The 25,173-nt window shown below is 37.0% G+C and overlaps 1 protein-coding gene across 2 annotated transcripts; it reads right to left on the bottom strand.

Annotated features, from left to right (window-relative positions):
* Positions 1-1,067: 1,067 nt before the first annotated feature.
* Positions 1,068-24,477, bottom strand: SLC33A1 (solute carrier family 33 member 1). 2 transcript variants are annotated; one of them, XM_012100950.5, is made up of 6 exons: positions 23,268-24,477; positions 10,101-10,291; positions 4,715-4,899; positions 4,328-4,445; positions 3,127-3,342; positions 1,068-2,098 (listed from the first exon to the last, which is right to left on the bottom strand). In XM_012100950.5, exons 1-6 carry the CDS (start codon positions 24,040-24,042, stop codon positions 1,931-1,933), a joined length of 1,653 nt encoding a protein of 550 aa, XP_011956340.1. In that variant the 5' UTR covers positions 24,043-24,477; the 3' UTR covers positions 1,068-1,930. The 2 variants fall into 2 exon arrangements, with proteins under 2 accessions (XP_011956340.1, XP_027814928.1); XM_027959127.3 differs by lacking the exons at positions 4,328-4,445; positions 10,101-10,291.
* Positions 24,478-25,173: the final 696 nt, after the last annotated feature.

The raw sequence follows: 25,173 nt of genomic DNA, 5'->3' as shown, positions 1-25,173 counted from the left end.
TATATTACAAGCATGTATCCAAATACCCAAATGACTAACTCAAAGCATGAGTTCATTTATTCAGCAAATGCAAAGAATGGCTTTCACCATATAGCTAAGGCTTGAAATACACTTTAAAACTTTAAGTCCAAAAAAAACAAAAAAACAAAAAAAACTTTAAGTCCTAACAATCTATAAACTTAAGTACGTTTACATATAATTTGTAACAATATGGGGAAAATATAAAGGTAATTATGGCGATGTATCTTAATCTAAAAGTTAAAAATCAAAATTAATTTCACATGAGGATTAAGTGGGTTTTCTTTATTCAAGTAAATATTTTGATTATAATATATGACAATGGAAAACCCACGAGAAAAAGTATTGTAGTCTATCATTTGGTGTATTTCTAGGATGATTTTTCAGGTGATTCTTCAGGATCTGACATCAATGCTCAACACAGGCTTTCCAATGGCAATGCATGAGTTCTAGAAGCCAATGCCTCTATGTTTCTTCAGATGCTTCAGATGCGATTTTCTCCCAACCATATCCTCCTCCATTACTTAACAAAAATCCCACTCTAAAACTCAATCTATGTCATTAACAAAATCAAACATTAGTATGCATTTTCCCACAAAATAAGTTATTAAATAAAAGTCAACTTACTATCTCCTTTTCTCAAACTTTTGAAACATTTATATACTCTCTAAAGAGTCAAAGTACCATACAACAAAAAACACGCATAGAACCTTATCACCAGGTACACATAATATGCTGGAAATTTAGAAAGTACTCAAAACCTTAATTCTCCTGGGAAAGCAATTCTCCATTGGAAACTACAGCTTACAAACAGAAGGCTGTGCTTTAATAAGTGGAAAAATAATACCTGATTAGGTATAAAGCAATTGTGAGATCTCTTCTCATTAGTAAAATGCTTAATTAAGTAACCTTTTCCAATACATAACCTCTCAAAGGCATAAAATGTCTCTCTTCAAAACATTAGTTTTTAAAACTACAGTATTAATTTAAATTTTACTTAATCAGTAAGTTTTACTGTTTTTTTTCTATCAATAACAAAAACAAACTACTTGAAGAAAAACATTTAATTTTTATTTTCAAAACTTTGCCACAAACATACATACAACATTAAATTCGATGCCCTTGTGAGCTGTCCATGTGCCATGAAGTACTTATGACAAAAAACATATGTATGCTTTAGGATAAGAGTTAAAAAGGAATCAAGACAGCTTCCAAAAAGGGGGAGGAGAAGGGGAATCAATAAATTAGAAGTCATAGCTTTCATTTTATAAAAAATAGTTTGAATAATCTTCTTATAAATCTTTAATGTTTACAAAAGCAGGAAATACATTTAAAATAGTCTTTAACACAGATTCATTAGCACAATGTGGTTACAGTCAGAAAATAACAACTAAAATGGTATTTCAGTAGTTTACATTCTCATCTCAGCAAATTCCACATAAAATTTGATCAACTTGCAATTCAAAATAAGATTTAACTGACAAGGCCAGACTAGTTGTGGATAGTACATGAATATCAAGCTATGTTCCACTTATCATATTTTACCAAAAATTTTAACATAGCTCAATGATAGGTACTGATAACAATACTTGACTGCAGGGTTATCACCCATGACTACTGCACTGCAGCTTAAAACATGCTTTGGTCAGTAAATTAAAAAAATCTATAAATCAAATAACAAGACCAGAAAAGTTATTTTAGTACCAATTCCCTGAATTTAAGTAAACTTTAAATACATTGACAGTATATTTAAATATACAGAGAGGTTTCTATATTTTTAACCATTTGGCATTTTATATTAATAATTTCCTGTTTAAAATAATATTTTATACTCCTGTACACTGATTATCATAACTCTCTGAGTTAAAACTAAATTAGAGTTACCTTCCTAGAATGTCCAGTAGTGAATGCATTACTTGTCTCTTTTGCATTTCCATGAAGATGGTCCTTCATCCTGTAATTTTTTAAGTTTTGGACCAAGAAAGAACCACCAACCAAATCCAATCAAAACGCAAATAACAGATTCCACATAATAACCATCCAGTGCAGTAACACATGAGCCACCAAGTTTTTTGCAAAGCTGTAAAAATAAAATTATAATAAGTACTCCGCAATTTCAAAATGGAAGTATTCAGCACTTTATATGTTTCTACTTTGTGATTTAAAGGATTAATCAAAACATTTTTGTGCTCAAACATTTCATTCAAGTGACAAAAGTAGTTAATGTATCTTTTTTTAAATGTTAGATATATTTTTTTATTACTACCCCCGAAAAAGAGGGGAACAGGGAACTGTTATAGGATTAAAGAGATGTAACAGGCAAAATAATAAAACACAGTAAAGGGAACTTATATGGACCCTAATTTAAATAAAACAACTATAAAAAGAAAAAAGGTATGCACTCACGAAGTATTTAAGGATACAGGGTCATGCTCATGTCACAATGTTAAGTAAAATTTTCTTGCTGTTGTTCAGTCGCTAAGTTGTGTCCAACTCTTGGACCCACGGATTGTAGCCTGCCAGGCCTCTCTGCCCATGGGATTTCCCAGGCAAGAATACTGGAGTGGGTTGCCATTTCCTTCTCCAAAGTTAATGTATCTTAATCTGTCTAGTGCTACTAACAGTATTAAAAACAATTTTCAGCTCTTGCTGTAAACAATATTCATTTTCAAGATACAGCTTTTCATATTTGGAAGTGTGCAGAAATTTCCAATGAGTTTACTCTAGAAGTGGGTTAATGTTACTTTGAAATAATTTACCAACCAACTACTAACCACTCAGTTTTAGCTCCATTTGTACCATGAAAGCCAATGGAATTTCCCTTCTATTACTATAAAACTTAGCTATTAATCATGTACTAATATTAAATTCCTATTGTATAGGACAATAATACACAAGGTAGAGGAGATGTTCCTTCCCTGCTGAGAAGCAACTCCAAGTGAGCTACTTTTACTGATTTGAGTGTTATACCCTGATGAGAAAGAAAAAAACTATTAGAGACTCTGGGCAGATATGATTTTTAAAAGATGAAATACCGCTAGAGGCAAAATGAGGAAATTAGTATCTTAATATTCGCTTACTATTATCTAAAATTGCAACTTAACTTACCTCAACAGCATCAGGTGTTCGGCAATTCTGGTTTGATGCTCCTACACACTCTTTTACTGTGAGGGGATCTACCAGCCAAAGAGCTACTGTAGAAGGCCAGTTTCCTCCCAGGTTGGACACGGTATTTAAAAGGGTCATATATGTTCCGCCAATAAGTGGATCACTAACCTTCGCATTGAAAGCCATTATGGAAACATACATGCTGTACAATGTAACCTACAAGGAAAACATAAAACATCTTCAGGACAACTAAACTTTAGAAAGATATGGTCTAAATTAAGAACATTAGAAGCATAAATCTGAAAATTAATTTTCATGACTCTTATTAAACTCAAACCAACAAATTATTTATTGAACCCCTGCTACAGGCCAGGCTTTAAGTCTGGTCACGGTAACACAAAGTTGAATAAGATACAGTCCCTCTGTGCCCTTGAAGAATTTATTCTAAAGCTGGGAAAACAGGAATAAATAAATACAATTAAATGCAGTAAATACTGTAAACAGAGGAAGTGCATACATCATGCTATCACGGCCTAAATAAATAGATTAATTCTATCACATGTATTCAAGGAAGGCTCAATTGAGAATGACAAGTGAGGTGGCACTGAAGGATGTATACAGTAATAAGCAAAACTTCGTATTTATACTATACCTAAATATATCATATGTGTGTATATATGTATTATACATGTAAGCACTCAAATATCCAAAGGTAATATGAATATATAATTATATGTAAATAATTTTCTTATATGTAATTAAAATTTTGCATGACAAACTGAAGAGGAAAATGTCCTTGAGAGGCAAAAAGTGCTTAAGCAGCAAGAATTAACCCTCCATTCAGGAACATGAAAACACAGGTTCGATCCTTGTTCAGGGAACTAAGATCCCATATGCCGTGGAGCAACTAAGTCTGTGTGCCACTACTACTGAGCTTGCACACTCTGCAGCCCATGCCACAACTAGAGAAGATCCCAAGTGCCACAACTAAGATCCAAGACAGCCAAATAAATATATATATGTGTGTGTGTGTATATATATATATTTAAATCCACAAGGTTTAAAGTTTGCTAATTTCTTCAATATCTGATTCATGCATAAATCTTAAAATTTATTATGATTATTTTAAGGCAACTGTAGAAAAACATCTTTATTTTACACAGGACAGTTTACTTCCTGGGAAAAACCACAGCAAGCTTACCTGATGTAACGCATAACTCAGCAGCACTACAATATAGTAATATATAGGGAATCCCCCTTGATGTTCTACTTTAGGAGTCCACCAGACCAGTAGAGCATATTCTAATCCAAACAATAATCTACAGAATAAGAAAGAAAGGTGGAGTTGACTTCTATTTTAGGTTAAGAATAACAGAAACAGAAATCTGTGTGCCTACCATATGAAAGAAGCCTGAATCTAAAACCTGTTAGGAAGTTTAAAAGAGATAAAAGTGCATATAAATGATACAGAAGTTAAGATGCTTTGCAAGCCTTTTACCATATACACTCTATACATAGACATTAGTGATACTGATGACTGTTCCTCATTTAACCTCTCTTATTTAGTAAGGTTTCATTTCATTTTTACCTGTAGGGCATGGCTTTGTAAAATATGTTTAGTGGCTGGGGACCTGCAGTGTATCTGCTGATAATCAGAGGCAATATTATTTGCAAAGGAACCATTGGAACTGCCAGTAAGGCTAAATGTTCTTTGGGTACTCCCTCTTCTACCAATTTCAGTCCTGTTACTGCATCTGCTGCTGAAAAACCAATCTGCAATATAAAAACAAAAAAATATTTTAATTTATGACTTATGAAATATTTCCCTCCAAGTATACGTAATTTAGAAACCTCAGTCTTATGCCAGTTAGAAGTAAGTATCATATTAGTATATCTGGTACAACAATCAAGTTATGGAGGCATACTCAGCTCTATGATCTACTTACAAATATGGAGTGGAAAACAAGTGAAAATTCAGCACTCTTATGAACTATAATTTTAATTACAATTAAATTTCCATTTCAAAAATTTCTGTCTTACAATAAACAGTGTTAAAATCCAAACTTATTGCTCTGTATATTTTAAGTTTAAAAGAAAAGCTCTTGACTCCAAATAAATCTAGTTAAAATGAAGTAACACTGCCACATACCATACACATTTTTGATGACTTCTGACTGACAGCAAAAAGTCATCTTGCTTTTCAAAAGTAATTCTGAGAAAACATATCTATGAGGTTGATTTAAATGATGGGTAAAAAAAAGGTATGCTTAGATTAATTATTAAAAACAACAACAAAAAAAGAGTAAGAATGCTAAAATATTGTAGTGGGTAAAAGTTTGAGGTGAAACAAGATATTTAGATGGTCTCAAAGTACTTCCCTAGAAATGGATTTTTAATTACAAAAGGAAAAATAGTAATTTTGCAATGTATTAAACAAGGTAATCAAGGTTAACACAATAATTAATGGTTAAAGGGACATGCTATGGCTCCTGATAAAATTCCCTAAAGATTCACAGTATTATTTGTGATATTTCTGACATCTATTCACAGAATGGACCTAAACATGAAGAAACATTAGACAAACATAAACAGAAGGCCTTTCTACAGAATAACCAGCCTGTCTTCTTTAAAAGCGTCTAGATCACGACATACCACTATATAGATAGATAACCAACAATGACCTACTGTATAGGACAGGAACTCTACTCAAAATTCCGACAACCTATATGAAAAAAGAATCTAAAACAGAATGAATATATGTATATGTATATGTATAACTGAATTACTTTGCTTACACCTGAAACTAATACAACATTGTAAATCAATTACGCTCCAATAAAATAAAAAAATATTTTTTAAAAGGTGCAGGTCGGACTTCTCTGGTGGTCCAGTGATAAAGAATCCCCCTGCCAATGCAGCGGACACTGGTTCAATCCCTGGTCCAACAGAGCAACTAAGCCCCACAACTACTGAGCCTGAGCTCTGCAACACCGAAGCCCAGCACCCTAGAGCCCAGGAGCTTCAGTAAGAGAAGCCACCACAATGAGAAGCCTGTGTACTCCAACCAGAACATAGCTCTCACTTGGTGCAAATAGGGAAAACCCACGCAGCATAAAAGACCCAGCCAGCCAAATATAAACAAATAAATAATCTTAAAAAATAAAACGAAAGTGTGCCCAGCATGTCATGAAGAACAAAGAAAGGCTCATACCAACTAAACACAGTATGTGATCCTAAATTGGATTGCTGGCCAGGAAAAAATTAAGTTATAAAGGCTGCTCTGGGGGATAACTGGTGAAATCTGGATATGGACTGTGACTAGAAAATGGTATTGTGTTGGACTTCCTTGGTGGTAGTGGATAAGAATCCACCTGTCCATGCAGGGGACATGGGTTCAATCCCTGGTCCAGGAAAATCCCACATGTTGTGGAGCAACTAGAGCCCGTGCACTGCAACTACTGAGCCTGTGCTCTAGAGCTCGGGAGCCCCGAGCACTGAGCTGGTGCACTGCAACTACTGAAGCCCCTGCTCCACAGGAAGAGAACCAGCTGCAGTGAGAAGCCGGTGCACTGCAATGTGGAGTAGCTCCTCACTCACTGCAACCAGAGAAAGCCTGCATGCACCAATGAAGACTCAGCATAGCAAAAAATAAATAATTTTCTAAAAGGAAAATGATATTGTGTCAACTTAAACTTCCTGATTTTTTATCAAGTTGTGACTCTGCAAGACAAAGTCCTTATTCTAAGGAGATACACTACATACTTCAAGTATTTATGGATAAAAGGGCATGATATGTACAAATTACTATCAAATACTTTATAAGAGATATGTAAAATAACATAATTTACAGAATAAAAAAGCAGAGCTAAATATGAACAATTAATTATAGAATTTGGATAAACATATGGGTATTCCTTCAATTATACAAGTAAATTTTCAGTAAGTGAAAATATACAAATAAAAAAATTTAAATGCTAAATATTACTTCAAATACTTTAACTTCTCAGAATGAAGCAAAAGAGCAAATTTCACTCAAAAAAATTAAAAGTCAAAGATATTTCATACTTTCTCTTCGTAACTTAAAAGTGGTGTAGGAGATATAAGCAATACACATATCTAACGAAAACCCTCATATCCAGGATATATAAAAAATAAAAATTCTACAAATTTAAAGAAAAGGGAAACTCTGGATATTCAGATGGCCAATAACCATATGAGAAGATGCTCAATTTCTTTAGTCATCAGGGAAATGAAAAATTGTAATCATAATGAGATGCTATGAAAGGCTAAAATTGAAAAGACAATACTATGGTTTCAAGGCTGTGTAATGACAAAAACTCTCTCACAGTGCTTGTGGTAGGGAAAATTGGAACAATCACAAAACTGTTTATAATATATACTACGCATTTCTTATATAAATGCATATATACTATGCATTTCTTATGGCCCAGCAGTTCTACTCCTAGGTATTTACCCAACAGAAATGTTTACCTACATTCACCAAAAGTAACGTACACAAAAGTTCACAGAAGCACTATTTATAACGGTCCAAAAGTAGAAATAACCTAAACATCTGCTGATAGAATGGGATAAATAAATTGTGGTATATTCCTACAAAGGAATATTATAAGCAACAAGATGAACAGACTATTGCTATAAATAACAACATGGATAAATTATACAAATATGATGTTGAGTTAAAGTGTACAAGAGCCAGACATAAGAAAACATACTGGATACTCCACTTATATAACTGGAAAGTAGGGAAAACTAATCTATGATGTTAAAAGTTAGGAGAGATGTTACTTTTAATGAGGTTTACTTTAAAGGGGGAACATGGAATTCTAGACTCTGTATTTGAAGCAATTCCTTATATATTTCTGGTGACAGTATAAATTATAAAATATTTTAGAAAGCAATTTAACAATCATACTCACTGAATCTATTGGAAGGAAAGAACCTAAGAATCTACTGTAAGGAAATATTCAGAACACCAAAGAATTACACCCAAATATATTCACTAGTACATTTTTGTAATTAAAACACATGGCAAATTAAATATACAATAACAGAAAAAATGAGTAAATTATAGCACATTTATATACTGTAACAATTTATAGTTATTAAAAGTATCTTATCAAATATTAATGATATAGGAATATGGGATAAGACAATAACAAGATAAAAATTACATACAATTTCACTTTTAAAGTATTTGTGTGTGTAAATTAACTATAGCTAATGTATTAATAGTATTTATACACATAAAGTGTGTGTATACACATGTGCATGCACATACATACACACAAAGGGGAAAGCAGAAATATACCAAAAATATTACCAATGGTTATGTCTAAATGATGTAATTAGATAATATCATTATAACAGTACTAACTTTCTTGAACCTTTGAAATTAAAAGACACTTACTCCTTGGAAGGAAAGTTATGACCAACCTCAGTTCAGTTCAGTTCAGTTTAGTCGCTCAGTCGTGTCTGACTCTTTGTGACCCCATGAATCGCAGCACGCCAGGCCTCCCTGTCCATCACCACCTCCCGGAGTTCACCCAGACTCACGTCCATCGAGTCCGTGACGCCATCTAGCCATCTCATCCTCTGTCGTCCCCGTCTCCTCCTGCCCCCAATCCCTCCCAGCATCACAGTCTTTTCCAGTGAGTCAACTCTTCGCAGGAGGTGGCCAAAGTACTGGAGTTTCAGCTTTAGCATCATTCCTTCCAAAGAAATCCCAGGGCTGAGCTCCTTCAGAATGGACTGGTTGCAGTCCAAGGGACTCTCAAGAGTCTTCTCCAACATCACAGTTCAAAAGCATCAATTCTTTGGCGCTCAGCTTTCTTCACAGTCCAACTCTCACATCCATACACGACTCCAGGAGTTGGTGATGGACAGGGAGGCCTGGCACGCTGCGGTTCATGGGGTCACAAGGAGTCAGACACAACTGAGCAACTGAACTGAACTGACCTTTTAGCATTTTCTAAAGTTGAACCTTAAGTTTAAACCTTCCTAAAATTTCCTAAAAACAACCCTCCCTATCACTAGAGAGGGAAAACTCACTATTTCAAAACAATGAGACTATAATTTTTACTTTAGTGTTATCAAAATATAGCTATGAAACTGTTTATGTAGATAGGTTTAAATATATAGTTCAAAAATCCTGTAACCAATTTTATATTTTAGGAATAACAATTCTAACAGTTCATTATAACAAAGTATACTTACTTTCTTCTAGCATAATCTCTTTAAAATGTTTTAGAACTATAAAAAATTAAGACAGCTTAAGAGAAAACATATAGAATTGTCACTAAAACCTCCATTTGTTTGATGGTATATTTCCTTTTAACATTTTGAAATAGTTCAACTGATTTTTAAATAGACTTCTAATATTCATTTCCATATCTTAGCAAATTACATTCTAAGTAAGTAATTTCAATACCTTTGACTCATTCTAATAGAGTCACTTCAGTCGTGTCCGACTCTGTGCGACCCCATAGACGGCAGCCCACCAGGCTCTCCCGTCCCTGGGATTCTCCAGGCAAGAACACTGGAGTAGATTGCCATTTCCTTCTCCAATGCATGAAAGTGAAAAGTGAAAGGGAAGTCGCTCAGTCGTATCCGACTCTTTGCGACCCCATGGACTGCAGCCTACCAGGCTCCTTCGTTCATAGGATTTTCCAGGCAAGAGTACTGGAGTGGGGTGCCATTGCCTTCTCCGCACACTGACTAGAAGTACTTCAAATTGGCATAATTTTTTCAAGATCCTAGGACATTTAGCTTAGTTTGCAATTATGTCTGATTTGATATCATCACATCTTTTTAAATACATTTAGTAAATAAAGTATATTAGTTATTATTGTTAAGTTCTAGTATTAGTGGAAAGGGATTTATGAAACAGCAACAGAAGTATTCAACAATATTGGTACTTGTAACAGAATGAGGGATTTGCTTTATAAATCTCTTACCTTTGCAGTCAGAATCAGAAGGCAAAATGTCAGAACTGCAGGCATTTTTACAATTGCAAAAAGCAGCTTGTAAGTATCTGTGATCCCTTGAGTTTCTTCTTTTCCTACTGATACTTCTTTGTTTTCTTTTTTCAGAAGGGCAACTAAAGTTGTTGTTATCAAAAATACAGTTCCCCAGAAGAAAAGGAAATCTGAAATTTAAAATGTTTTATGTCTATAATTAACATGTGAAATAACATATCTTCACTGATACTAAATAATTCTGTACACAACTTTTTCTCAACTAAAATCTGTTAAAAAAAAAAAAAAATCAACGCATAGGGCTTGTTATTGGCACCAGACCAAGCACAGCAGATACAAGACATTACACAGACCCAGAACAACCAGCGATACTTACCAAGGAAAAAGGAAAGGGTTTAGTGGGTTGAACGAAATAAAAGTCTATTGTGTCATTTTATTCAAGGGCAGGAGATGATTTTCATATCCCATAAGATCTATCAGTCATAATTCTTAAGCATCTAAGTCATTTCAGTTCTTTATTAAATTCTGACAACTTAGACAACAAACAGGTGATCATTTACATTAAATTTTCTGCCTTTTGTTTTTAAACTTTGTTTTTAATCTGTTTAAGAATATTCTCTTTCAATTCTGTGACACATAAACATGACATACTCTTTTGGTTGTTTCAGTGGAAGAGAGCTGGGCCACTGGCCAATATTTCAAACAAGCAGAGAGAGTGAATACCGTTCTGGAAGATTCTGCATAATAGCTAAAAATAATAGTAATAATAGAGGCACTATTTTGAGTGCATACCATGTGCTATAAGTGTGCTAAGCATTTTACACATATCATTCCCTTTACTACAACACCACAATAGATGAAGTTATCACCAGTCCCAATTTTCAGATGATGAAACAGGCTGAGAGAAGGCTGAAACATTGCCTGAAATTACATTTGAAGTCAGTGCCTCATAAAACCCATTTTAAAACCTGCATCTCCTTAACTACCCTGAGAATGCATCTTATTTTATCTCTATGAAAATGTATAACTCTCTCTCTCAGTTCCTTCATTTGTAAAGTAAGAAGACTTGCCTAGAAAATCCCAGGTGTTTTCTAGCTCTAACATTCTGGAATTGTATTCAACTTTACATGTGTTTGCTTTTTAGTTTATTGCTAATGTAACACAATCAACTAACTGTTCATGAAGTCTAGCCATCTTTTTCCCCAAAAGGTAGACCTTCCGTAAGTCAAGGTTTTCCTCTATTCAGTCTTGCTCTGCTGTGCTAGGTGAAGGTCGCTACTACAGTTTAAAGCTCACTTATGATGAAGGCAGGCAGCACCACAGATCAACTTAACTCACGGTACAGACCAAATTCACCTTAGTATTTAAATAACCCTTTCTTATATGTTATTTCATTTGATTTTTAAAAAATAATATATATTCTTATTTATTTGACTGCACCAGGTCTTAGCTGCTGCATGTGGATCTAGTTCCCTGATCAGGGATCGAACCTGGGCCCCCTGCATTGGGAATATGGAGTCTTAGCCACTGGACCATCAGGCGGGCCCCCTATTTCCTTCGATTTTTGTAGTCAACATGCAACACGAGCAAAACAGGCATTATTACCGTGAGAGACAAGGAAAAGCTCAGAATATTTCAGTCTTTGCTATAGGTCCAATTAAGAGGCAGAACCTAAATCTTCTGATTTGGGTCCCATTATTTCATACTGCTTATATAAAGTTTTTTTTTTAATACTGTTAAATTAAGAATCTACTAGGCCTTCCTGGTGGCCCAGTGGTTAAGAATCTGCCTACCAATGCTGGGAACATGGGTCTGATCCCTGGTCTGGAAAGCTTCCAGATGCAGTGGGGCAACTAAGCCCATGCATCACAACTACTGCAGCACACATGCCTTCGAGTCTGTGCTCTGCAACAAGAGAAGCCACAGCAGAGAAGCCCATGTCCCACAACTAGAGAGCAGCCCCTGCTCACTGCAACCAGGCAGCGCAGCAACTAAGTCCCAGCACAGCCAAAATGAAATAAATAAACTGAAAAAAACAAAACAGAATCTGCTAGAATTGGCTAATTATTTGGTCTCCAGAAGCATAACCAAAAATGAGGCTCTGCTATTCGAATTATGCAAATAAAAAAGCCAAATCTTCTCAAACATATGTGGAAATTTGTATTCTGAGGTGAATTCTTCTCTCCATAACAGGAATTTACACAGATGGACCCCAACTTATGAAGGTCTCACTTGAGATTTTTCAATTTTATGATAGTGTGAAAGCAATATGCATTCAGTAGAAACTGCAGTTCAAACTTTGATTTTTTCCCAGGCTAGCAATATTCATTATGATCCTCTGCTGTGAAGTTGGGCAGCACCCGAAAGTTACAGCTCCCAGTCAGCTACACAATCACAATGGTAAATGCAGAACCATTCTGTACCCAGACAACCACTATGTTTTTCACGTTCAGTACAGTTTCAATAATTACATGATATTCAACACCCTACTATAAGACAGGCTTTGCTAGATGATTTTGCCTCACTGTGGGCTAATGTAAGTGTTCTGAGCACGTTTATGGTAGGCAAGACTAAGCTAAGACTTAAAAATTTTCAACTTATAGTGGGCTTACTAGACATAACCCCATCAAAAGTTGAGAAGAATCCGTCATTAATTCTAGGTATCAGCAGAAAAACAAGAAACAGGAAAAACTGAGATTCCTAAATGCAAAGGTATTCACTTTAAAATGCACTAATAAATACATATCTTATGATTAAAGCTCAGTAAAATAACATCACAACATAACTTCTAGTTTGTATTAACATAGTTTTGAAATCTAGTTCAAAACCAATGAATAACAATTTAAGATTATTCTTATAATTGAGGCTAATGTTCATTATTTTTGCATTCTTAATTTCGTCTGTGACACTGACAAATAATGACATTTATGGAATATCATCTATAATATTTATTCTCATTGGTAAAGTTCTTGTTCATTATTTGATTTAAATTAGCAATTCAAGAAACCCTGAAAAAAGCTTTCACTGTCACCAGAAATTTCAATTAATGGTCTTTATAAAAATGTTAAGTGAAAATTTAAAGGTTTAAGTTATATTACTTTCAGCAAAAAATTTTTAGAATTTTTTGTTTAGTATATTCTCCCAGTTTTAATGAACAAAATCTTTATCTAAATTTAAATTCTTTGATCCCAGTGCAGAGAAAGAAAAAAAATTAATGCTGCTAAGTCACTTCAGTCGTGTCCGACTCTGTGCGACCCCATAGACGGCAGCCCACCAGGCTCCCCCGTCCAGGTTTCAGTATTGCTTGCAGATAAGATTGTGCAACAATTCACCAGTATTCAAAAAGGATTTAACAGTCAACTCTTGAGTGTCAATTATGCCAAGGCAAAACACAGGACAGTGCAATAAGTCTCAAAATCACTCTCTAAGACAAGCATTATTATTCCTACTTTATACTCAGTGAAAGAGAATCACAAACCAGAAAGTACCAGAGGGGGGATTCAAATTCAGATCTGATTCTGAAACAAAAATGTGTCCCATTATACTACCCAGATGCTCAGACACACCTACTGCAAGTAAGCTCTCTTCCAATCAAACAGATAGACCTGAGGAAAAAGGTATTTATTTTAGCTCCAATTATGAAGTATGGAACATAGATACTTGAGCAAACCTCTTTTAAACTGGTTACTTGTATTCACCCCTACCCACTTTCATCTCGCCATATGGGTGGTATATTATAAGGTATGTAGACCAAACATGGTACATCTTCCTAAACAGTTCATTTACTCAATAACTTAGAAATATTTTCATGAAAAGTGTATATGAAAGAAAAGGTAAAATTTCTAAGAATTTTTAAGACAGAACATTAGATTTCCAAAAAATTTCAACCTTCGAGGCTTTGGACCAGGCCTCCAGATCCTTTGTGGTGTAGGTTCATTCTCTTCCACCATCGGAAAAGGCAGAAAAATTAAGCGCAGTCTGATAACAACCATCCTTGGATCAGAACAGCTTCTCTCTAACTCTCCCACCAAGGGAATTAACCTCAGTCCTTCAGAAGTCAGTGGCAGGAAAACAAACTTTCAGTTTCTGTTTTACATTACCATCAGGCCTTCCTTTCATCTTGCTTTCAGCACAGCTTTCTCTGCTTCACAAGGCAAAGGATGAAGGGACTTTAGACAACTATCATCAGTCCACTGCTCTCACTTTCACCATGGAAGAAACTGAAATAGAAACACTATGTATCTGGCCCTGGGTCACCAGCTAAGTCTCAACAAGAAACAGAACTTTCTTCTATGTCACAAACCACTCCCTTAAGCATTTTCTCAAAACATCTATGGCAAAGAGAAAATGCTGTTTTGATTATACAATATAGTATATCTTATTTGAGGATTACAATTTTTGAAAGACAGCATGCAACAGAAAAATTGACTAAACACAAAGCTAATTTTGAAATCTTCATAATCCTTTAGTTTTCCTAACCCCTTAGAGAGGTGCCATGTTTGAGATCACATACTTTTTCATTAACTCCAACAATGTTAGGTCCTCCTCTGGGGTAGAAGAAATGGTTTCTTCAATCAAGCACTAGATTAAGCATCTGTCTGGGTTATCAAGAGCCCTACTGTCCCAAAACATTAAACTCAGCCCAGGATGCGAAACTGAAGCTTAGAGACCAATAGATGCAATGCTCCCATCTCCTGCTAACTCTGGAGCATGTATCACTGAACAGAAGGAAATGAGCCACTCTTTCCAAGTTTTAAGGGCTTCCCTTGTGGCTCAGATGGTAAAGAATCTGCCTGCAAAGTGGGAGACCTGAGTGCAATCCCTGGGTTGGGAAGATCCCCTGGAGAAGGGAAAGGCTACCCACTCCAGTATTCTGGCCTGGAGAATTCCATGGACTGTATAATCCATGGGGTCACAAAGAGTTGGACACAACTAAACAACTTTCACTTTTACTTTTCCATGTTTCAAAATATGTTCAGGTCAAGCACAAAATCCATATTAATTAAACATACTTATATATCTCTACTCTGATGCTATGATAGGAGGTTCTTGCATTCAGTTTTCGTATAACCTATATATCCTGACACCCCAAAATCACTTTTTATAAGATGAAAGCTGAATTCTGACTTTTATAAAACAGTTGACAGTAAGCAGTCCAAACTATCACATGAAGATGCAGGGTACATGAGAATAGCTACAGTGAAAAATAATGATAACATGAAATGCAGGGATGCAGAGAAACTGAATGGCTCATATATTGCTGGTAAGGAGATAAATGATACAGCCACTCCAAAAAAATTTGGTCAGTTCCTTTCAAAACTAAACATGCACTGACAAATAAACCAGCATTTGTACTCGTGGGCACTTACCTGAGAGAAAGGAAGATTTATTTTCACAAAATAATTATCGAAAAACTAGAAACTACTCAAATCATCTTCAACAAATGAGTGGTAAAACAAAGTGCGGTATGTCAAAAAAAAAAAAAAATAGAATATTTCTCAGCACCAAGACAGAACAAATCACTGATCCATGTAACAACTTGGACAAACCTCAAAGAAATTATTCTAAGTGAAAAGAGCCAATCACCAAAGGACATACGCTAAATGATTTCACTTATGTAACATTTCTGAAATAATTATAAAGATGGAAAACAGATTAGGGGCTGACAGGGATTAGGGATGGTGAGGAGGAAATGGGCATAGCTGTAAAGAAACAACAGAAAGTGTATTGTGGTGAAGGTACAGTTGAGTATTTTGATAGTGGTGTTGGAGGTTACATAAGCTTAAATGTGATAAAACTGCATACAATACACACATAAATGAGTATAACTGTTGAAATCTGAATAAACTCTATGGATTGTACCAATGTCAATTTCTTGGTTTTGATATTGTACTATAGTTACGTAAGATTTTAACAGTGGAGGCTAGGGAAAGAGTGCATAGGACTTCCCTAAACATTTTTCTGCAACCACCTGTGAATCCATAATTATTTTAAAATAAAGTTTCTAAAAACTAGTGGGAAATTTAAGCAAGAAAAAGTTCTACCAAAAGTTCTATGACTGTGCTAGGAATAAGAAATACAGGTCTCAACACAACACTGTAAATCAACTATACTCCAATAAGAATTTTTAAAGTAAAGAGATTGTCTTTACTCCATTGTATATTCTTGCCTCCTTTGTCAAAGATAAGGTGTCCCTGTGTGTGTGGATTTATCTCTGGGCTTTCTATTTTGTTCCATTGATCTATGTGTCTGTCTTTGTGCCAGTACCATACTGTCTTGATGACTGTGGCTTTGCAGTAGAGCCTGAAGTCAGGCAAGTTGATTCCTCCAGTTCCATTCTTCTTTCTCAAGATTGCTTTGGCTATTTGAGGTTTTTTGTATTTCCATACAAATCTTGAAATTATTTGTTCTAGTTCTGTGAAAAATGTGGCTGGTAGCTTGACAGGGATTGCATTGAATTTGTAAATTGCTTTGGGTAGTATACTCATTTTCACTATATTGATTCTTCCAATCCATGAACATGGTATATTTCTCCATCTATTAGTGTCCTCTTTGATTTCTTTCATCAGTGTTTTATAGTTTTCTATATATAAGTCTTTAGTTTCTTTAGGTAGATATATTCCTAAGTATTTTATTCTTTTCGTTGCAATGGTGAATGGAATTGTTTCCTTAATTTCTTTTTCTACTTTCTCATTATTCGTGTATAGGAATGCAAGGGATTTCTGTGTGTTGATTTTATATCCTGCAACTTTACTATATTCATTGATTAGCTCTAGTAATTTTCTGGTGGAGTCTTTAGGGTTTTCCATGTAGAGGATCATGTCATCTGCAAACAGTGAGAGTTTTACTTCTTCTTTTCCAATTTGGATTCCTTTTATTTCTTTTTCTGTTCTGATTGCTGTGGCCAAAACTTCCAGAACTATGTTGAATAGTAGCGGTGAAAGTGGACACCCTTGTCTTGTTCCTGACTTTAGGGGAAATGCTTTCAATTTTTCACCATTGAGGATAATGTTTGCTGTGGGTTTGTCATATATAGCTTTTATTATGTTGAGGTATGTTCCTTCTATTCCTGCTTTCTGGAGAGTTTTTATCATAAATGGATGTTGAATTTTGTCAAAGGCCATCTCTGCATCTATTGAGATAATCATATGGTTTTTATTTTTCAATTTGTTAATGTGGTGAATTACATTGATTGATTTGCGGATATTGAAGAATCCTTGCATCCCTGGGATAAAGCCCACTTGGTCATGGTGTATGATCTTTTTAACGTGTTGTTGGATTCTGATTGCTGGGAAAACTGGTCAACCACTTGTAAAAGAATGAAACTAGATCACTTTCTAACACCGCACACAAAAATAAACTCAAAATGGATTAAAGATCTAAATGTAAGATCAGAAACTATAAAACTCCTAGAGAAGAACATAGGCAAAACACTCTCAGACATAAATCACAGCAGGATCCTCTATGATCCACCTCCCAGAATTCTGGAAATAAAAGCAAAAATAAACAAATGGGATCTAATTAAAATTAAAAGCTTCTGCACAACAAAGGAAAATATAAGCAAGGTGAAAAGACAGCCTTCTGAATGGGAGAAAATAATAGCAAATGAAGCAACTGACAAACAACTAATCTCAAAAATATACAAGCAACTTATGCAGCTCAATTCCAGAAAAATAAACGACCCAATCAAAAAATGGGCCAAAGAACTAAATAGACATTTCTCCAAAGAAGACATACGGATGGCTAACAAACACATGAAAAGATGCTCAACATCACTCATTATTAGAGAAATGCAAATCAAAACCACAATGAGGTACCACTTCACACCAGTCAGAATGGCTGCGATCCAAAAATCTGCAAGCAATAAATGCTGGAGAGGGTGTGGAGAAAAGGGAACCCTCCTACACTGTTGGTGGGAATGCAAACTAGTACAGCCACTTTAGAGAACAGTGTGGAGATTCCTTTAAAAATTGCAAATAGAACTACCTTATGACCCAGCAATCCCACTGCTGGGCATACACACCGAGGAAACCAGAACTGAAAGAGACACATGTACCCCAATGTTCATCGCAGCACTGTTTATAATAGCCAGGACATGGAAACAACCTAGATGTCCATCAGCAGATGAATGGATAAGAAGGCTGTGGTACATATACACAATGGAGTATTACTCAGCCGTTAAAAAGAATTCATTTGAATCAGTTCTGATGAGATGGATGAAACTGGAGCCGATTATACAGAGTGAAGTAAGCCAGAAAGAAAAATACCAATACAGTATACTAACACATATATATGGAATTTAGGAAGATGGCAATGACGACCCTGTATGCAAGACAGGAAAAAAGACACAGATGTGTATAATGGACTTTTGGACTCAGAGGGAGAGGGAGAGGGTGGGATGATTTGGGAGAATGGGAATTCTAACATGTATACTATCATGTAAGAATTGAATCGCCAGTCCATGTCTGACGTAGGGTGCAGCATGCTTGGGGCTGGTGCATGGGGATGACCCAGAGAGATGTTGTGGGGAGGGAGGTGGGAGGGGGGGTCATGTTTGGGAACGCATGTAAAAATTAAAGATTTTAAAATTTAAAAATAAAAAAAATAAAAATAATAAAAAAATAAAAATATTTAAAAAATTTAAAAATAAAGTAAATTTAAAAAATGTAGGTCTCAAACACAAGACAATATAAAATATCTAAAAGGAAAGAAATCCTTAGATGTGCTGAAATCATGTATTCTATGGCTTTAACTGATGACAACTGAAATTCAGCTATCATGTTCAAAAGTAAAGAGAAAAAAATGAAATTTAAAAAGTTTTTATTTAACACCAAACCAAGAAATAGAAGTCCTAAAAGGTAACAAACATCTTGCTTTCTGAATAGGCACCCTATCCTTAATAAATATTTGAGCATGCACACTGACATATAAAATACATATTTGTGATCTCCCATACCAAGAAATGAGTATGGAAGATCCAATGCAACCCACTCCAGTATTCTTGCCTGGAGAATCCCATGGACAGAGAAGCCTGGTGGGCTACAGTCCAGAGTCACAAAGATTTGGACATGACTAAAGCAAAATGGCGTGCATGCACACGCATATACACACACACACACACACACACATTGTAGATATAAACTCCACAGTAAAAAATACAAAATAATGAAAAGAACATGGATAAAATGCAAGATTTATACCAAACTGTATTTAAAAGAACAGATGAAATCAGGGGGTTTATTTTTTCATTTTTAATTTTCTAGGAGAGTATCTTATATTAAGGAAGTCTATTTTGCTTTCTCCAATAAAGAGTTTTTAGGAACACTATAAATTAAAGTAGAAGATTGTAATTAGTGAGGTTCTATAATTCTTTTATTGATACATTTACATACTAAAGGCTACTCCAACTGGCCTCCAAGTATATTTCAATGAAATTAGAAGTGAAATTCAACATATACCAAATAAAATCAAATGCGTTTTTAGTTTACAGTGTATTTTGTAAATTGACTTTTATGCACCCCATCCACAAAATTCCACAGTTCTTTACTGGACAAAGAAAGCTTATAGTACCATTTCTCCTTTGCTTTGTTTTGAAAAAGAAAAAAGGCTTTAGACCTCCTTTCTGGTCTCCAGCTTTTAAACGTCATATTGGACTCTTTTGCAACGCCAAGGACTGCAGCCCACCAGGATCCTCTGTCCATGGGGATTCTCCAGGCAAGAATACTGGAGTGGGTTGCCATTTCCTTTTCCGAGATCTTCCTGACCCAGGGATTGAACCTATGTCTCTTGCATCTCCTGGGCTGGCAGGTTCTTTACCACTAGCGCCTCCTGAGAAGCCCAGGTCCGAGGCTACCTAGCCTTTAAAAGGGCATGGGTCTTTCAGGTCATCATTGTCCTCTCCAATAACTACAGTCCTGCACCAACTCATTTTAGTTGGCAAAACCCCACTACAGATTATAAATTACTTGTGGGCAGAGAATGGCCAGGTTTTAGTCATCAAATTATAACACCTGTCATACGACCAGTACCAAAAAGGGAGTCAATGCTGAGTAAATAAAAAGATGTGGATCACTTTAAAAACAAAACAACAAAAACCCCTTAGTCTGTCACTTCTGGGCATCTGGCATTCTGGGAGCATGCTGATGTTTTTTTTAAGACATCAGCAGAGTGCTGATTTCTCTGGTAGAAAAGCCCAATCAGCATATATTATATTTAGGTTTTGAAGCTTTCCTTGAAGTTTTTCCTAATTTTTTGACAACTGAAGGAAAAACACCAAATAGTCAGGAAATCTAAGCCATAAGTAAACCTCTATCTCTAGCCAGTTAAGAGTTTCCTTATCTTTCCTCATCTATAAGAATGAAAGGACTTAAATATATCTTTTCAAGTCATAAAACTTTATGTTGTAATCTCTGTGTTCTTCTGGGTTACTCTCACATTTCATGAAGCTTAAAAGCTTGTCTCTTTTTGCTACTAAAGATCCTTGAAAACCAACGAGGCAGGACCCAAAGAAGGTTACTTCTGGGTTAAGGACTGTTCTGTATTCCTGAAGGAACCAAAAGCCAATCTCAGCATAATTAAATTTTTCTTTCTAAGGGATTCTATTAAATATTTTCATCCTATCCTTCCATTCTAAATTGACTATTTAGATTACTGTTTTCTTCATGTAAAAACTGTTCTTTCTGAATGTATTCTATCTCTATGTATCTGTAGCTCAAAACAAAGTGCTAATCACAGAATATATTTCAGAATTAAAAAAAATAATAATTATGCCTCTTTTAAAGTTTCTCGTTTTCTAAAGTCACCTCAGTGTTTGCCTCTTCTATTACCTGAGCGACTGTATTTCCTCCATGATTCTCTCTGTGCTCTCTAAATTCCTCAGAGCCACTGGTTCTTAGTTATACTTAGTTATACTAAGTTCCCCAAACCCCGCAAAAAAAAAAAAACTACAAATGTGGTATGTACAGTTGTACAAAGATGAATGAAAAAAGCAGGAATTCTTTAACTCTTATTAAAATGCTTGAACCCAAAACAGCAATATACTACGGATATAAAAGTTCAATTAAAAAGTATGCTATTTTTACAGTTTCCTAGAGAACACAGTTCAAATTCCAAAGGAAAAAAAAAGCTATTCAAATAATAAACCAGTGTAAATAAAAATCTAGTGGTATGTTTCTGATCTTCCCAAAGGGGCATGGCAGTGGCTGGAGGAGGATATAGCCATAATGGTTCTTGAACGGATAACTGCATTCTCTGGAAGGATACTGTATTAGTCACTTGTTTAACACACAAGAAAGCTCTAATTTACTCAGTAATTTAGCTTCTGTAGCCTCTTCAATCTTGACTTCTCTACTGAGGCTTTCCCATAATAAGGCACACATCATCCTATTAGCCCTTTTTGGTGATATGAACAGTCCCAATAAAAAACAAAAAGCAAAACACGTAAAAAGCAACAAGGTGCTGATATGATGCATTCACAAAGCATTTCTGAGCAGAAAATTATCCATAGAGCAGGAGAGCTACCCCAGAACACTAAGAGACAAATCTGTCTAGGTGCATAGCAGTATCACTCAACTATCTTCAGCCTTACACCAACTGAGGAAAAGTGTAACTATTAATATTATCAGTAATAGTGGCTCACTAGTAGTTTGAAGAAGTAGAAAGGGGGTCCCTGACAGGGTGTAGGGATGTGGAGGGGGTGTATAAGATTTCAGAAATACAGTTGTAAATCCTTTCCTCCCTTCCTTCAACGCTGTAACCCTTAAAATGCCCTCACCACTCACCTTGTTGTTGTTTAAGTAGTGTCCAACTCTTTCGTGCCCCATGGACTGTAGCCTGCCAGGCTCCTCTGTCCATTCCCAGGCAAGAATACTGGAGTGGGTTGCCATCTCCTTCTCAAGGGGATCATCCTGACCCAAAGATTGAACCCTCATCTCCTGCATTGGTAGGCAGATTCTTTACCACTGAGCCACCAGGAAAGCCCCCACCACACACCATACCCTGACATTTACCTTTTGGGAATCCCCTAATGCTAGGAAGATGAGAGAAAGTAGCTGTTTAAATTTCAAAAGACAATCATCACAAATTCATCCTAAATTCATCATCACTACCAGAATTAAGAACTCTAGTACCAACAGTAATAGAGAACTCTGTTCCTAATAGTCCCAGTGTTGTTCTTGATATTGTTAATTTTACACAGTTTCTTAGTTTTTAGGAAAGTTCAAAAACAAAGAGAAAACCAAAAAACAGAAAACATTACAGGGCCATGTATTACGCTCATGTAAAAAGAAGGGAAAATCTATAGGATTCACAATTTCCTACAGGACAAGCTTTAAACTCTTACTGGTAGCAACTAAACAATTCGGTCAACAACCTTTAATCTGGTCACAACCTTTCTTTCAGCACCATTTCCCAAAATCAGATGCCACAAACCAGTGCTTCAGGCATTTGGAACACTGTATGTACTGTCCTGTATCTTTTGGTACTTTGCTGTTTCACTGCTTTTTCAGCTGGTGTTTGGTGGCTTCTGGAACTTTACTTACCCACATCATGAAACCTTATTCAACAAGGGCAAATGTAAAGCCTGACTCTCACAAGCTCTTTTTGAGGGCTGGAATTGGCTTCAATCACAGAAGGTCCTTTGAACTCTGTCACTCAGCCCACTCACTAATGTTTGAATAGATTAACCCTGTTCCATTCATCAGAAAACTAGATGAGACAGAAACAGGGTCTTGGTATAAGAGTAAGGGTAGGAACGGACTAGAAAGCATGGAGCCAGAAATCTCGATCTAACAAAAGACAAAAGGAAAATTCATGTGTTCACACCAGCCAGACTTTTAAAAACTGTGCACCTATTATTATGCAAGCGCCAAGGTATCCCTAGACTCAGAGTTTTGTTTGCTCTTACACAACGTTTATTGGATGAGTTGCCTTTCCTTGCTCACTTCAGAATACCGATCAATTATGACTGCTTTAATGTAATCATTCTGGCTGAAGCTCATGTTAGCAGAACAGATAACTTACCTCGGATCATCTCCCATAATATGATTTCCAGCTCATTAAATAACAGTTTTAACACACAGTGTCACACATACTGTCGAAAGGATTTACAAACGTACAATAAACCTCACAGCATAATAAATACACTACCTGAAAGAGTGACGATTCCCCTGGGTTGAGGCTCAAACCGCAAGTATTTGTTACAAAAGTCGGCAGACTCGAGGGCCAAAAACAAAACATTGCCCAAAAAGTAGCCGGCTGTTTGGCCCACTGAATTACAGGTAGAAGCATAACCCACGTTTTCCCGGGATAACATAGTTAACGCCCAACCATCCACAGCGATGTCCTGGGTGGCTGCCAGGAATTCAAACAAAAAGAAAGTCACAGTGAGAGCAACCACGTCGGGGGTTCGGCCATCTATATTTCCGAGCAAATAGTCGACTTGAGTGGAGAGATATATCATGAAGAATCCCAATATATACTGTGTTGGGACAAGCCAAGATTTGCGACGACCAAAGTTCTTAAAGTAAACCGCATCAACCAACGGGGCCCAGAGCAATTTGAGACTGAAAGGCCAAAAGACAAAACTGAAGAACGCTTGATCTGTATAGCTAACATTTTTGCTCTGCAAAATGAGTGGGATGCTTCCCGCCAAGCCCAGTGGAATGCCCTGAAGTACGTAAAGAAAGAGCAACAGCAAAATGCTACTCAATTCCGCCCGGCAGCTCCGTGGGGTTTTTGAGAAATCAACAGTGCTGATATCCCGAAGAAGAGCTTCTTTGTCCCCTTCCCCGCCCACCACCTCCGGAAGATTATCATCCCAGGAGCCCGGCGGCAGAGGACCACTCTTCAAATCTAGAGAGTGGTTGAAAGTCCCTGGCCGTCGTTGCCGACTGCTGTCCTTGTGGGAGACGGTGGGTGACATATCAGAGACGATGCAGAGCCCCGTTTGAGGGGGGCCGGGACTGAGCGTCTTGGATCCGTCTAGTCCCAGGTCCAAGGCTGTCGCTCTGGACCGGGGTCTCTATGGCTCAGGAAGGGGGGCAGGGCGCGGGTTGATAAGGGCACTTCTTACTGTGGCCCGCAGAGCTGAAGCCGGGAGCCAGTCCGCTGGCTGCAAGCCGAGGCAAAACCCAAGTAGGTGCCCCTTGGAGCGGCGTCGAGGAGCCTGAAGAAATCCCCCGGGCAGCCGCCCCGGGGTCTGGGCTGGAGGACGGGGCCGTGGTGCTGCTATGGAAACGGGCTCCTAGCTGCGGCGAGGAGAAACGGCCAGTCCAGCCAACCCACGGTCCTCTCGCCGTCACCAAAGCAGCAGACAGCACTTTCTCCACCGGACACCATAGACCTCTGATAACTTCCTGTCTGGAGCTTCAGGAAGCGGTCCTAGTCTCAAATAAGTCCTGAACCCGCCTCCAGGGCAAGCCAATCAGGACACACTCTCGTGGCCGAGTTCGGAAACAATGCTCGGTAGGAACCTGAAGCCCCAGTGGCCGAGACCTCTTGGGAGGATTAACGCGAACGCACCGCGCAGCCGGGGCGGGGCATCGCTCGAGCTCCGGCACTGTGAGCGCATGCGACTGTATGGAAAGCGTGGGTCTCGTTCATTGGGCCCCTGCAGGCACGTGAGGGCGGATTCAGCTAGGCCTATGCCGACAGCCGAAGATTTCTACGGTGCAACCTCTGATTCCCGGTGACTCAAAGAGGGCTTGTCACTAAGCTCAGTTCAGTTTAGTCGCTCAGTCGTGTCCGACTCTGTGCGATCCCATGGACTGCAGAACGCCAGGCCTCTGTCCGTCACCAACTCCCGGGGCTTGCTCAAACTCCTGTCCATCCAGTCGGTGATGCGATCCAACCATCGCATCCTCTGTCGTCCCCTTCTGCCTTCAACCTTTCCCAGCATCAGGGTCCCTTCCAATGAACCAGTTCTCATCAGGTGACCAAAGTATTGGAGCTTCAGCTTCAGCATCAGTCCTTCCAATGAATATTCAGGACTGATGTAGTCACTAGGCTGGAGGTGGGCAAAGCCCAAACAATGACTGGGTATTTTGTGATGCTC

This window comes from Ovis aries, chromosome 1 (genome assembly GCF_016772045.2).
Source record: "Ovis aries strain OAR_USU_Benz2616 breed Rambouillet chromosome 1, ARS-UI_Ramb_v3.0, whole genome shotgun sequence".
NCBI classification, from domain to species: domain Eukaryota; kingdom Metazoa; phylum Chordata; class Mammalia; order Artiodactyla; family Bovidae; genus Ovis; species Ovis aries.
Note: the sequence above shows the minus strand (reverse complement) of the source record. Positions and strands in the feature narration are given on the sequence as shown.